Source organism: Desmodus rotundus, chromosome 7 (assembly GCF_022682495.2).
Source record: "Desmodus rotundus isolate HL8 chromosome 7, HLdesRot8A.1, whole genome shotgun sequence".
NCBI lineage: Eukaryota > Metazoa > Chordata > Mammalia > Chiroptera > Phyllostomidae > Desmodus > Desmodus rotundus.
In genome coordinates this window covers 39678877-39694634 of record NC_071393.1, presented here as the reverse complement: position 1 = coordinate 39694634, position 15758 = coordinate 39678877, and the positions used below count along the sequence as shown (strand labels likewise).

Genomic DNA, 15758 nt, shown 5'->3' with positions numbered 1-15758 from the left:
CTGAGCTCACAGGTGAGATAGCAGTGGCCCCCCGCCCCTCACCATGTAGCCACACACCCCAGGATTCACCTGTCTGGTTCCTGGAGAAAAGCTTCCCTGGAAGAGACGCTCCGAAAATCCGAGCTCTGTGTGGCACTCTGAATCCCTTGCTCAGCTGAACTCAGCAGAACAGGACTAGCCAAGTGATTCATTCGACAGGAGGGAGATGGGCACTGCCAGTGCACTTGAGGTGGGTGAGACAGGCCCTCTTCCAAAGCCCTCTTACTCACTCTCTGAGTCTCTGCCAAGAGCCTCCCCAGAAAAAGAAGGCCCCAAAAGTCATTGCTGGGTATAGCCCAAATCCCCCCCTGCAGTACCCCAGTATGGCAGAGTGGCCTCGCCAGCAGTTAGGCAGCAGGCAGTGCTGTAACGATAGGAGTGCTTATCCCCGGGAAGGTGGCATGTAGGTCTCCCGGGTGGACACAATCCCCACGGATTTTTCACTACCAGATGCTACTCGGGCTCCTCTTCATGTCTCTGTTGCTCTGGGTTGAGGATTCCTGTGTAGGGTTGAGATCCCACTCCTCTGCAGGGAGTGAGTTTTGTAGCTGCAACATCCCTCTGGCTTCTCAGCCACTGCACCTGGGTGTAGGGGCGAGCCCTTTTCATGTCTCCGCCCTTCTTACCAGTCAGTCTCTGTGTGGCTTCTCTGAATCCTCGGTTATATTTCAGTTCAGCTAGCCTTTGGTTGCTTATTCGGACTGACTCTGTAATTTAGCTGTAAATCTGGTTTTGGCCGGGAGCAGGTGAATGTAGCTTCCACTACTCCGCTGCCATCTTTAAATGCCTCGTTTTTTTCTTAGTTGTATTTTATACTTCAAGTGTCTTCCTTTATTTCGATTTTATGGTTTACCTTTATTTTATCCCCAACTATATGCTTGCATGGAAAATTAGAAGTGGAAGACCCCTATGCTTCTGTTCTCCTTGGTTCTCCTTGTTTTCCTGTTTCCTAGGTGTAGAAGGAAGGAAGGGTGGTAGAACCTAGGTGAGTTAAAGCCCCTTCCTATGATTCCACATCCTCCAGACTTTTGATCCAGATGCTTATACTGTAGGCTGGAATGGGGGTTAGAAGAGCAGCCTTTTCCAGAATGCTCTGGAAATATAAGGTGGGAAGACCTGTTGCTCCTCTTTGTGTTCCCAAACTATAAAGGAAAGTGCTTAGCTAGAATTTTTTTTAACTCCTGTCATTGCTGATCCCAATGGCTATGGGCTTTGAAATGCAGTTTTTCTTTTAGAATTAAAATTATACCATTAGGATACACAAATGACCAAGAATATTTGCTTCTTAGTTTGACATACTAAATGTTTTATATTTTCTTAACTCAAAAGTTTTCTATGGCTAGAGATGTTTTCATTAAGAGAACTTTTACAGCATTAAGGCCATTTCTAAAATCTTATATAGGATCTGGAAAAAATTATTCTTTTCAACAAAAATTTATCGAGCATCAGCTGGTGTACCTGGCAGCTTGCTGGCCAACAAATGCCAGAGGCTGGTTGGAAACAGCAATCCTAGTGGGGGAATTAATTATTGCAGGATATTATGCTTCAATTTCTGGGGCTTTTAATGAAAAGGATTTGGAGTCCAATAAAAAACTAGCATTCACCCATTTTACTAGGGCTTAATATATCTTCATGAGCACTACTGTTTTTAATTCCTATTTGCTGATTTTGGTCATTGACCCATGGAGAATTAAATGTCCTAACTCTTAAAGTTTTTTTTAATTTTTAATTTTAAATGTACTTATTTTCAGTTACAGTTGATGTACAAGACTATGCTAGTTTCAGGTGTACAGAAAGTGATCACCATGATAAGGGTAGCGCCCGTCTGCGAATGTCCTAACTCTCAGTCCCGTCAGTTTCGTCCCTGGTAGCCTCTGCTTAGGGTGTGGTCGCGTGTGTTCTAGATAATACTAAGAAATAATGTTTAGTCTTGTTCACAGTGATAATGGCGTTGTGGTTATGTAGCACCAGTGTCGTAGTTATATAAAAATTTTCCTTTTTTTAAAGCAGTGCTTACTGAAGTATGCATGGGCAAAATGATTGGAGATTTAGGATTTGCTTTAAAGTAACTCAGCAACAACAATCATAAACAGAGATAAATGGAGCATATGTGACGAAATCTTTATAGTTGTTGAATCTGGGATGTGTATGGGTTCAGTGTCATGTTCACTCTACTTTTACGTATCTCTGAAAGTGTTATGAGAAAACATGCACGCACACAAAAGATTGTTGTGTAAATGTAACATGATGAATTTGGAAAAAAAGTAAAATTTTATCCCAAAGAACCTAATCTTAATTTTTGAACTGGCATAATATTGCAGGTGACGGCTGGATTCATAATGTCAGAACAAACTGTTGGAGACAACTGACACACTTACCTAAAACAAGACCCAGGTAAGTCTAGAGGTTAACCAACGATAGTAAAATCGTTCAGAATTTTTTAAATATTAAAATATAGCACTTAATTTATAGTGTTTGCCATTAAAACCATAAATCACCAGGAAACATGTTTTTTCAAGTAAGCTTGATGTTACTTACATAATTTGATGATCATTTAAATGATATCTGATTGTTAGAAATGATCTATTCAGTTTCTACCCATATTTGCATCTTTGAAACTATTATTCTTTTAAGTAAATGCATAATATTGCCTGATAAAAATGAAAAGGCTAAGAAATTGATAGTAACATATAATTTTACTATTTTTAATAAGTAGACATGAATGGTGTTGGCTTTAGTAGTAGTAATTTGTTTATGGAAGAGGTTTACAGCATTTTAATGGGGAAATTGCTTTCATGTCAATCAAATAGATGGCAGATTATTATTTTTCTTTATTACTTATATTCATTTATGTGAATTTTTTGAAAAAGAAAACATATTAATTATTTGTGGTATTTATAGAGTACAATTTTCTACAAGAATTATAGAAACAATGTACCATTATTAAGCTACAAAGAAAACCACAGTAGTGCTGTAAATCTTATTTCTTCTAATTTGATTGAATTGTGTAATAAAGATATATTCAAAGGAAATTCAGATTTGGCACATTAAATTATTATAATTAGTAATAGATTTTATTCTTTTTCATGCCATGTATTTTAGATTTTTTACTATAGATTATTTATTCTAATGTGAATCAACTTAATGACATGCATTTCAGTAATTTAATATATGACAAGTTACTTGAGAAAAAGACCTAAAAAATATATATGTATATATATCATTGTGTATACCTATATTAATATGAATAATATAGTTAGAGTTTATCATAGTTGTATGTGTGATTCTTATAATTTCATGTATAAAAATTCATTTGAATGTTTTATTTTAGTAATTCTGGATCTTTTCTAATATATATTTTAATTTAAAGAGTTTTATATTAAGATATAGGAGCCCAGAGTTCTAGTCCTTGCTCAGCTACTACTTAGCATTTTGGCTTTGGGAAAGTTACTTGTGAAGCTGAGCATCATTTTCTTCATCTGCGAAATGAGAGAGCGGGACTAGATAAGCTCTTCGTTCTCTTCCAGTCGTTTGATTGTATGAATGCATTAATTATGGACCAAAGTGGTCGTAAGAATGTTTAATTTTTTAATTGCTATTTTATATTTAGACCCTTAATGAGTAATTAAAGCAGCACAACTATGATCAATAATATACTAGTTGGAACTGAGTTATGTAAAGAGATTTTTTTCAATTCAACTAATGTGCCGTCTAAATAATGTGCTTTATTAGAACGTTTAGGTGCTAAGTTTAGAGCAGCTGTGAGAGGACGTAAACTATCAGTCTGTAGAGAAAACATCAGGTTGCAAACTAGATGTCTCCAAAATCAAGGCAGGAAAGGCTTTCCAGAGCTCTTCGAAGAGGAAGTCCAGGCCAGAGTTTCCGTAAGGCAGACAAGACAGAGGCAGGTCTATCTTCAGGTGTGAGGTGAGGAGGAGAACCTGTGGGATACAGTTTAGTGTAAGGAGAACATACATGTGTGCATATATACTAATTTTTTCATGAGAGTGAGAATTTACTTACATCTAAATGAATTTTGTGCCAACTTTTCCAAGCTATAATTTGAAATGTATGCTGCCCAATTCTCCTCTTGTAACTCTACAGCAGGTTTCTCAACCTCAGCTCTATTGACATTTTGGAGTAAATTATTGAATGTGAGGGGCGTCCTGTGTGTTGGAGGATGTTTGGTAACACCTCTGGCCTCTACCCACTAGATGCCAGCGGTACTGCCCCCCGTCACACTGGAGTTATGGCCATCAAGAATACCTCCAGATACTGTCAGATGTCCCCTTGGGGACAGAAATGGCCCTGGTTGAGAACCACTGTTCTACAGTGCTGTGTCCTCTTCTAAAGGCCTCACTCGATAAAACGAGGCTCGGTGGAAAAGCCGTCTGTATAGCCATATCTGATCATCCGTATAGGTGGCTGTCAGCACGGAACTATCTTAAATATTTGCACAAGGTGTCAATACGGAGTTGGTCTACAGAGCCTTGGGCACTGGTGGACCCCATGAGCACTGCCAAGGTTACCTGACCTTCTCTCCAATAAGTGAAGCTATTGCTTCCCATACATGAGGACTCCATCATATTCTATCTCTTTGGCCCAGCCCCTCTTCTTGTCCCCAACTCCAACCCCAAAACGTGATCTGGGTGTTCCTGAAGATGTATATCACGTTATGGTCTAACCTACAAGTTGGAAAATTGGGCAGAGTGTTTCCCAAACAGAGTCTCTAATGGCTCAGTTCTGTCCTGGGTCCCAAGTGCATTTGTCATTGAATGGGCCGTGATTGAGGGAAGGCTTTAACAGGTTGTACCTAATCTCACTGTTTGCACTTAAGGAAGTTAAGTAAAAATAAGTTATGTGGTAATAAAAAGCGGTAACATGTAATTATTTGGGGAGTTTGTTGCTTCAGCAATTTGGTCTGTTAAGAGAAATAAAGTACTTTCAGAATCAAAGCAATGACTTTGTAAACCCTCAGTTTATCTTTTAAAATTGAGAAATTTGTGTGTATTTTTCACTCAGATAGTTTGAGCCCTCGGAAATATTGAACTTTTTAAAACCATAAAAGTATTCTTGGTAAACAGTGTGAAACTGGAGAGGTTATGTGCTAACAGACCATTTTCAAAAGACTGTTAGATGCTCTGTTCCTTTATGAAATAATTTGCTTATTTGATCACTGAATAAATTATGATGGCATTTTGTGCTTGCTTTTGTTAATCGGGAGTTTTTGATCACCTGCTGGATACAGAACACCATAATAGGCATTTTTAAAGAGAAGCATATAATTAGATTACCGAAGCTCCAGTAATGTGCTGGTAAACAGTTAATACTGCCGTCCAGGAAAAACAAAATTTTTAAAAAGCCGCAATATGTAGCATTTGCTGATTTCCACCATGGCTGGTTCCAAGCTAACAGCATGGTGTCACTGCACATGGACTTGGACGGAGACACACAGTCAGCTTTAACTGGCCGGTTAACCGGTTCCAGCACACCAGCGCAGCAGGTTTCACCTTGAGGACCTTTTCGTGGGGACCTAAAGACACACCGAACAATTAAAGCAGTATGTAGAACAGTTTCTCGTCAAATGTAAGCTAGATTATAAAATGAGCACAAAAATGTTGAAAGGTGCTGAACAGAGAGGGTGACAGCCAGTTTGGGCAACATTTGGGGATTTTTAAAAAATTATATTTTATTGATTATGTTATTACAGTTGTCCCTCTTTGCTCCCCTCCACCCAGCACCCCCTACCTCCTCAGGCAATCCCCCCACCATTCTTGATGTCCATGGGTCATGCATGTAAGTTCTTTGGCTACTCCATTTCCTGTACTGTACTGTACATCCCCATGGCTATTCTGTAAACAGAATGGCTATTCTATTTGTACTTCTTAATCCCCTCACTTCATCACCCATTCTCCCCCTTCCCTCCCATCTGGCAAACTTCCAGTAACTAACTTCATTTCTCTTGCTGCTTTTGAGAGTCTACCTTTGTCTTTAACCTTTGGCCTTTTAATAATGATGTGTCTTGGAGTGGGCCTCTTTGCATCCATCATAATTGGGTCTCTCTGTGCTTCCTGGACTTGCATGTCTACTTCCTTCACCAAATTAGGGAAGTTGTCTTGCACTATTTTTTCAGATAGATTTCTAATTTCTTGCTCTTTTCTATTCTCCTTCTGCCACCCCTATGAGGTGAATGTTGGACCGCTTAAAGTTGTCCCAGAGGTTTATACTATCCTCATATTTTTGGATTCTTTTTTCTTCTTCTTCTGCATGGTTGGGTTTTTTTGCCTACTTATGTTCCGTATCATTGATTTGATTCTTGGCTTCATCCATTCTACTGTTGTTTCCCTGTAAATTGTTCTTTATTTCGATTAGTGTATCCTTTGTTTTTGACTGGGTCTTTTTGATGTTGCTGAGGTCCTTGCTAAATTCCTTGAGCATCCTTATAACCAGTGTTTTGAACTCTACATCTGATAGACTGCTTATCTCCATTTTGTTTAGTTTTCTTTCTGGAGTTTTGATCTGTTCTTTCATTTGGGCCATTTTTCTTTGTATCCTCATTTTGGCAGCCTCCCTGTGTTTGTTTCTATGTATTAGGTAGAGGCCCTTTGAGTCTGTGTCTTGGTAGTGTGGCCTAAAGTGGTAGGTGTCTTGTAGGGCCCAGTGGCACAGCCTCCCCTATCACCAAGCTGGGTACTAGAGGTGCACTCTGCATGTGGGCTGAGTACACCCTCCTCCTGTAGTTGAGCCTTGGTTGCTGTTGGCAGATCAATGGGAGGGATTTACCCAGGCCAGTCAGCTTCTAGGACTGGCTGTGACCTCTGACCACCGACCTCCAACCTCTGTGGAGGATCAGCTGTGCCGGGGCAAGGTGGTTCTCCGACTTGGTCTATAGCTGTCCACTGGGTTCATTGTTCCCAGGGTTTCCCGGGTGGTGCAGGACAAGGTCTGACCCCACCCGTGTTTTGCCCAGGGCACCCTGCCTAAGCTATAAAGCAATCTGAGATGACTGCTGCTTATGCTGGGCGTGGAGATTCCCAGGTGAAGCCAAGCTGTGACTCTAATCTGGCTGCTGCTAGGGCTCACTGAAGCCAGCTGTTGCTTGTTTGATAGGATTTAGGAGCCAAGAACAGCCATTCTTATGGCAAAGCAGTTTGTGTGGGCCCCTAAATAGGATGGACCTCCAGGGTGGGTCACACAGTGTTAGCCAAGTTGAAACAGTCTCAAATATAGGGAACCAGCCTACTGGCTTTGTGAGGGGAGGGCTCAGTAGAGGGACAATGGGCTGTGCTTGCCCTGATGCCAGACACTTCAGTCTCTCCCTGTATGCCACTGGTGCCCTTCAAGCTGCCACCCCGGTGCTGGAGCTCAGAGGGAGCGAGTCTGAGTAGGTGAATCCATGTATGGGTTCCCCAAGAGGAACGGCTTAGGGCTCCAGCAGCCGCCTCCACAGACTGAATCCCCACTGGTTTTCACAACCAGAAGTTGTGGGGTTATCTTCCTGGCACTGGAATCCTGGGCTGGGGGCCTGGTGTGGGTCTAGGACTCCTTGCTCCATTTGGGTTTTGAATTTGGTGGGATTTTTTTGTTTGTTTGTTTTGTTTTTTTAAGGCCCTGGGAGAATGACTTCTCATTCTAAGACTTGGAAACTGGGTGAACAGTCAAATGGAAACTTTACTCTTAGGAAAAGCAAGTAAATGAAGTTGGCTGAAGTAGAGGGTTCATTTGGGGAGAAGGGAGAGTTAATTTGAGTTTTATGGGAAACAGAAATAGTTCTTGGTCATAAATATAAGTGGCACAGTGCTTCTCGATCAGGAAATGTCCATGGTTAAAAACAGTATTTGACAAATATTCATCAACATGTAGCTGAGAGCCATTACAGACAGAAAGGTGAGGAACATGTGTGGTGTTCTGTACCCAGAGCGATAAGCAGTGTGACGATGTAAACAAAGAGAAAATGCCAAATTGGATTTGTCAGCTGATGGGGGAAGAGGGAACAGGAGTCAAAAATGATGAGGACAGTAGCGTGGCAGTAATAAGAAAAATGGGAAAGGTCCATTTCTGCCGATCAGTTCTTTAAGTGTTTTTGTGATAAATAATTTTAGTATCTGAGTTAGAGATTAGAAAAAGTTGTGGGATAAAATGGCAAAGTTATTGGGGATCATCTGCTTAACTGAAATGATGTGACTTAATGAACTCCAAAATCCAATTCTCTGGTGATCCTAGAAGGGTCTTTAAAATCTGCCCTCTCTGAGAATGTGCCAAAGTTTGGAGTTCAATGTGCCCTTTGAAATAGATTACGTTTTAGAGTGTGCAGTTGAAGATTTATATGTGATCTAGTTTCTTCCTTTATAGTATTTCACTGTTTATACTTTTCCATCATAGGTTATGGCACACTGCCTGTTTGGGAAAAGAAAATGAAATAATGGTATTTGGTGGGAGCAAAGATGATTTACTTTCCTTGGATACAGTAAGAAAATTTCTTATCTAAATATTTCCTCTAATTGTGTTATTCAGCCTAAATGGTTGTTCAGTAAGAATGTTAGTATTCCCACAGTGCAAAATACAGAAGGGCATGAGATGTTACTCTGTGGTGTGACTACTCTTCAGAGAAAGTGGCTTTTGTGAAGTATTTCAGAATCTTAAGTTTGCAAATCAAAATAGGTCCATTAACTTCATTAGTCAAGTTATCAAGAAAAGGTTTCAAAGGATGGTTTTTTACTTTTTCTCTGAGCTTTCCCTTGGTATGGGTGTTTATAATCTTTATTGAAATATTTGATACATAAAAAGAATATATGACACATATGTAAACTACTTAGTGTAAAATGTGCTTATGAAATTTGCCACCTAACAATAACTAGAACATCATTAATGCTAGTTTTTTTTAAAGAGGAAGCTATGTTGAAATGCTTAGTGTATTTTCCTTTTATTATTTGCATCTTTTGCCACTGCTTTACCCATTTTACATTTGCATCGAAAGCATTCGTTTTAAAATCTCATAAAACTAAGGTCAAAGGAATAAATGGGTAGCATTTGGAAGGTGTTGTTCTTTCACTCCTAGCACCTTGGGAAATTCAGAGCAGAGTGGCCACCCTCCTTTTTGGCATGTGGTGGGAGAGGTTTCAGGATTGGCTGCTCTGGTTTGGATGAACACGTAGGCAGAGCAGGACTGAGGCTCCACGGAGGGGGTGGGTACAACAAGCCAGGGTCCAGCCCAGGCGGGGCCCATTCCCTCTCATCTCCTCAGGTGTGGTTATTTCCAGGGCTGCTACTGTGGAATAGCCTGGCAAACCCTGAAATAGGTAGCTTCTCACCAGGGAACTGGTTTATTTCATAGTCCTGAGGCCTTAAATGTAAAAGTTATATATACTGAAAGGTTCAGAACTTTCTTTGACTGAGAATGCAGTGCTTCAGTAAAAGAGGAAAACCACAACTTTGCATTTAATTAAAAAGCAAATTTAGTGGTTCATCTTTTTCTGGGCACTAGAAGTCTTAACTTAGGACACAAATTTTATCATTGAAATAGGAATTCTGATTAAAATCATGATCATAAATTATGAAATTCTAAAGACCTATTTGAAAGGATTAGGGAAATTTTCTGCTGATTCTTCCACATTAATTTTCAAATGAGAAAATCATACTCAAAAATCTTTTTCATCTGTGATTTTCAAATTAAGAATTCCCAGGAAGTCCTGGTGTTACAGAACAGACCTGGGTGGGGGGGACACAAAATACTATTACCGAATGGACACCCCTCCTCCCAGGGTCTCTCTGTACTAGGTTCACCTTGCCTGGTGCCAGAGAATTATAGCTCTCAATACCAGAGATTGGTGAAAAGGAAAGGACTTATTTATTCAAAAGTTATACAGACTTAGGAGTAATGACTTAATGTCTTCCTTAAGATCCCCAAGTCCCTTAAAACACCCACAAATACACATAGTCCTTCCTTCCCCTTTACCCACTCCTGGGTACCGTATCTCAGGAACAGAAATAGAATTCTGTGGCTCAGGTAGCCCCCAGTTCTTCCCAGTAATCTGAGCCCAGCTGGCAGGCCTCCCTCAGTTCCCAGCACCATCAGCCGTGTCACCGGGATCTCCAGTTCTTAATCCAAACCCACATGGCGCCTTCTCATGGCCCACCAGCAAGAGTCCTTTCACCCCTTTCCTTCCCGCAGCGTCTCTCCTGCGTTCTTCCAAACTGCTAAGAGAGAGCTCTGCCTCGCTGCTACATCTTGCCTCCCAGCTCCCTCAGCCACGTGGTTCTCTTCTAGCATGGCTGCCATGCCTGGGTTTAAATCCCAGCGCCAATCTTCCTCTGCAGCCCCATTTCCAATTCCTCCCACAGTCGGCTACACCTGCCAGCATTCCCGTATTTTTCCAGCTTTTCTGGGCTGTCATAATAAGTCTGGGCAGGTGTGACCTTGTGGCGTGGAGCCAATCATCTCCAAGCTCTCATGTAGGTACTGTAACCAGGGGAAGCTGCCTCCCAGTTATATCCTGGGTGGAAGTCACTTCCATCTCCCTGGCTCAGAGCATGGCCACGGCTATTTAACATATCCATGAAACCAGTTAAAACTCATAGATAGCCCTGGCTGGTATAGCTCAGTGGATTGAGCCTGGGCCTTTGAACCAAAGGGTCATGATTCGATTCCCAGTCAGGGCACATGCCTGGTGCAGGCCAGGTCCCCAGTAGAGGGGGCATGAGAGGCAACCACAACTGATGTTTCTCTCCCACTCTTTCTCCTTCCCTTCTCCTCTCTCCATAAATAAATACATCTTAAAAAAAAAACCTTATACATATGTTAAATGCCCATGCCTGGGGTTAGTTGCAAAACTGTTGCTATGCAGAACAGCTCTCAATGGTCTTGCTCCATGTGTCCCATCCCCCAGTTCAGACTCGTGGGGGTGAGGACATCGTGTATTTTTTTAGTATTTTCTAGACCCCATTACAAATCCCTATCTAGAGGGCCCCCTGGCTGCACCCTATTACAACCCCCCCTTTCAGATATACACCCCCTCTGTAATCATATGAAGGACAATGGGTGAAGGTCTCATCTTCTTGTAGCTACTTCCAGCTGGACATGGATGTCGTCCTGTCAACCCTTGGGTCAGGGGTACCCTGAAAGAGTTGGGGGCGGGCATCAGAGAGGGTGTCCTTCCCATAAGGAGGAGCGCCTTACAGAATCCAGGTCACTTGGCTGCTGCCAGGAAGTTGCCAGCACGATGTCCAAAGGCTGGCATTACTGGACAGTTGGCATCATTGTCGTGTTCTGGGGTGACAGATTTGGCAAGAGAGCTGGAAGCACAATGAAATCATAACCACTAAATAACAAAGGCAGGAACTTAGGTAAAGAATGGCTCATCTGGAGGAGTGTGTACAAGGCATGCAACACCTAGCCAAAGCCCTTGTGGCCAACTATAATTAGCTCAGGCTGAGGGGGGATATTCTAGGATTGCCCCCCTTTCAGATTTCTAGGCCCTTTCTGTCCAAGCCATTAGGACAGCAAAGGGAAAATCGGTTCTAAAGTGAAGCCCTCAGACCACCCCAACCCTTCACCAACCCAACCACTTAGTTCAGCCAAACCATAGAGTCTCAGGGGGCGATGATGATGGTGGGCTCCTTAGGTGAGGCCTATATTGCAACCATTCGCTCAGGTAATGAGGCCATAGGCCCACGCCCTATGAAAACAGGAGGAGGAACACAGGTTAATTCACACAACCACTCCCAAGCCAGTCTCTGTGCCTGTGAGACTGTCTTTTGGGAAGAGATTCAGTTGCAAGGCCCTTGCTACAATGACATCTAACAGTGGCAATTTGACACGTCCTTCATGCCTGTAAATTGAACATCTTTGGTGATATTACAAACCCAATTTCAACTTTCAAATGAAAACAGACTTTCAAGACAGCTGCACCATTCCAATGTCCAATACTGTGCATTGTGATTTTCCTCGAATGATATTTCTCCTTAAGATCACCCTTATTGTTATTAAAGCGACTACTTTTGAGCTCAGCTTTTAGTTTTGCCTGTTTGTATAAACACACCAAGAGCAGCCTGGGTCACCTATGATCTTTAAGTCCGCTTTGCTGGAACTCACACAGGGAGCCTTTAGCTGACTTTTTAGTCCGCCCCTCGGGGCACAGAAGCAGAGCCAGACATCTGCCGTGTGGCTTCGCCTGTACCAGTTGTTTCCCTCAAGTCCTTGAGGCTTCCATGGTGCCTGCAGGCTCCTTTTTAGCCATCTTTCAGGAAAGCAACCTTCGTTCCTTCCCTGGAAAGACTGCCACGAACCGCACAACCAACCAAGGTACCAGGCTTCTTCTCGTGGGCTTTTGCTAGCTTCGCAAGTCAATCCCAGTTCCTCAGGGCTTCCTGGTGACAACCAGAACCCAGACATGCCTCCTTCAGGCTTGACCGTCCAGTCAAAATCTTGGTTAACAAACCACCATTAACAACTGGTCTTATTGGATTTATGCAAAGAAACCTTATGCCATCACTCACTCCTTCGGAATGCCAAGTTACTGGAGGGATCAGGTAGGGAGAAAAATACAAAGTGTAAAGGAAAATCCTTTTCCTTCTGATATCCACCAAGATTGCATCTCCATGCCTTATACCTTCCATTACCAACACCACATAACTTCTTTCCAATCCACATTTCCATTTATCTTTACAGCTTCCCACAGACCTGCTGCAACATTAACAAACCCTCTATATCCTTTCATACACCTTCTTCATTTACATATCTTACACTTTCCCTTGTTCACTTTCCTACAGAGTGTGAAGTTTTAGCCTTCCCTGGGGAGCCTTAATTTCCTTTTCAGAGCAGGTACAGAGCAAAATCCAACACACACACAGGGTTCCAGAAGAACAGCACACAGGTAGAGGCATCCTCTTGCACCAGTGCGTCCACAGGTGCCTCGGCAGAGACTTGCCCTTTCAGGTCTGGTCTCTTGGCAGAGACATGCTCCTTTGCCTCAGGCTGAAACACTCATCAGCCCCAAATGACCCTCCCTGGGTCCCGAGTGGCAAGGGCATTCTCTCCCCAGCTGGTGACAAGCAACCTTTCCTAGGTCTTCAGCTACAGAGGATTTCGGATCAGAAACAGAACCAATGGCAGAGACTTGCTCCTTTCCCATAAAACCAGAAAATGAGTGGTTGAGGTTTGCATTCCTCCAGCTTTAAAACTTTCACAACCTTTATACATATTTCTACCCATCCAGACTTAACCATAATTCACTTTTAATCCCTGTTCCTTTCCCACTCTGGGAAGGACTGTACTTAAAACTCAACACTTAAACTCAGTATCTGGCAGCTAAAAGTCTCTAGCACTCCAGGCACCTTCCACTAAAACCCCCCAAATCAACAGGGACATCCTGCAGCTTTCTGAAGCTTAGACCTTGCAAACACCCTGTAAACCAGGTGGTCACCCTTGGACGCCAGTCCATGACCTTCAGAACCAGAGCCCTCCCTACAGAACCAGTTGCACAGAGAACCTGACTGGTGCAGTGCGCAGTCAGCCATAATCTGAAGAGAATCCATAGCCCTGCCCAGTTCCAAGATAGCAGACCTCTCACGTGACCATCATCCAAGATGACACCCATGCACGCTGCGTCGTCCAGTACAGTGGTGCCCATTCATGACCCGTCCTCCCTGGTGGAGCACTCACGTGTCATCCTACATGATACCCAAAATGGCGGCGCACCCACATGGCTTGGTGTCCAATCCCCAACATACTTGCGAGCTCGGCTTACAAAGCCTGGGTCACTGGTGGCAAACACAAGGCCCGCGGCCCGAATCCGGCCCTCCACCTTGTTTCATCTGGCCCGGCACCTTGTTTCTACCTGGCAGCAGCACCGAGCTCCTGGCCCCTAGGTAAGGAGCAGTTACATTTATCCAGTCCTAAGTCACATTCGGCCCTTTGAAGGCAACCACGAGGCTGACATGCCCCCTGTGAAAATGAGTTTGACAGCCCTGGCCTAGGGGTCCCCTTCTTCCCCAAATATTAGTGCCACCTGGGCTCCCCCAAACTGCAAGTGAGCAGACAGGGGCAACCTGGAAGCACCATACTAACCAAACCATCATCCACAACTCCATTATTCCAAAGCAGTGTTCAGAAACAGGTTTTCAACCAAACCATTTCATATCTCTGCTCCGTTCCCCAGTTCCATTTCCTTTTCATCTTTCCAGGCCTGATTAGGCAGCCAAAGCCCCCAGGAGGAGTGCAAGGGAATTATCAGAGACTGGGACAATCCCAAAGTCTCACTCTCCCACCCCTGAGGGGGTCAGTCTGCCATGGGCAATTCTCGTCCCGGTGGAGTCACCAAAAGGTGTTACAGAAACAGACCTGTTGAGGGGGACAAAATACTATTACTGAATGGACACCCCTCCTCCCAGGGTCGCCCTGTACTAGGTTCACTTGCCTGGTGCCAGAGAATTATAGCTCTCAATACCAGAGATTGGTGAAAAGGAAAGGACTTATTTATTCAAAAGTTATACAGACTTAGGAGTAATGACTTAATGTCTTCCTTAAGATCCCCAAGTCCCTTAAAACACCCACAAATACACATAGTCCTTCCTTCCCCTTTACCCACTCCTGGGTACCGTATCTCAGGAACAGAAATAGAATTCTGTGGCTCAGGTAGCCCCCAGTTCTTCCCAGTAATCTGAGCCCAGCTGGAAGGCCTCCCTCAATTCCCAGTACCGTCAGCCATGTCACGGGGATCTCCAGTTCTTAATCCAAACCCACATGGTGCCTTCTCATGGCCCACCAGCAAGAGTCCTTTCACCCCTTTCCTTCCCGCAGCGTCTCTCCTGCGTTCTTCCAAACTGCTAAGAGAGAGCTCTGCCTCGCTGCTACATCTTGCCTCCCAGCTCCCTCAGCCACGTGGTTCTCTTCTAGCATGGCTGCCATGCCTGGGTTTAAATCCCAGCGCCAATCTTCCTCTGCAGCCCCATTTCCAATTCCTCCCACAGTCGGCTACACCTGCCAGCATTCCCGTATTTTTCCAGCTTTTCTGGGCTGTCATAATAAGTCTGGGCAGGTGTGGCCTTGTGGTGTGGAGCCAATCATCTCCAAGCTCTTGCACAGGTGCTATAACCAGGGGGAGTTGCTTCCCAATTACATCCTGGGTGGAAGTCACTCCCATCTCCCTGGCTCGAAGCACAGCCACAGCTATTTAACATATCCATGAAATAAGTTAAAGGTTATAGATATGTTAAATGACCATGCCTGAGGTTATTTGCAAAACTGTTGCTATGCAGAACAACTCTCAATGGCCCTGCTCCAGGGGTCCCATCCCCTAGTTCAGACTTGTGGGGGTGAGGACATCATGTATTTTTTTAATATTTCCTGGACACCCTGAGTTCTGGACCCCATTACAAATCCTTATTTGGGGGGGCCCCTGGCTGTACCCTTTTACACTGGGAACACTTGGAAAAGGGAGATGGGGTAAAGAGACGATTTAAAAATAAGAGTAATTTGGATGAAAAAAGTTCTGCTTAAAAAACAAAAAAATTTGAAAACCATTACATTGTCATTTTAAACTTACTGCTCTAAGAGAAGAACATGTTTCTGATTTTTAAATTTGCGGTTACATAGACTGTGGTTAGGTAAAAATGGGGTCACTGAAAATATGGTAACCACGTTTCTGAACTGTGTGTGGACATAGATATGTGCATGTATGTGCATGTTTGTACGTGCGTGTGTATGTGTGTGTCCATAGCCA

The 15758-nt window shown here is 43.3% G+C and overlaps 1 protein-coding gene across 2 annotated transcripts in view; it reads left to right on the top strand.

Annotated features, from left to right (window-relative positions):
* Positions 1-15758, top strand: part of KLHDC1 (kelch domain containing 1) — a 71889-nt gene that overhangs the window by 46623 nt on the left and 9508 nt on the right. For both annotated transcript variants that reach the window (XM_053929189.2, XM_053929188.2), the window contains 2 exons: positions 2361-2433; positions 8422-8506. In XM_053929189.2, the coding sequence (XP_053785164.1) occupies positions 2361-2433; positions 8422-8506 (158 nt within the window). The remainder of the gene's footprint in view (positions 1-2360; positions 2434-8421; positions 8507-15758) is intronic.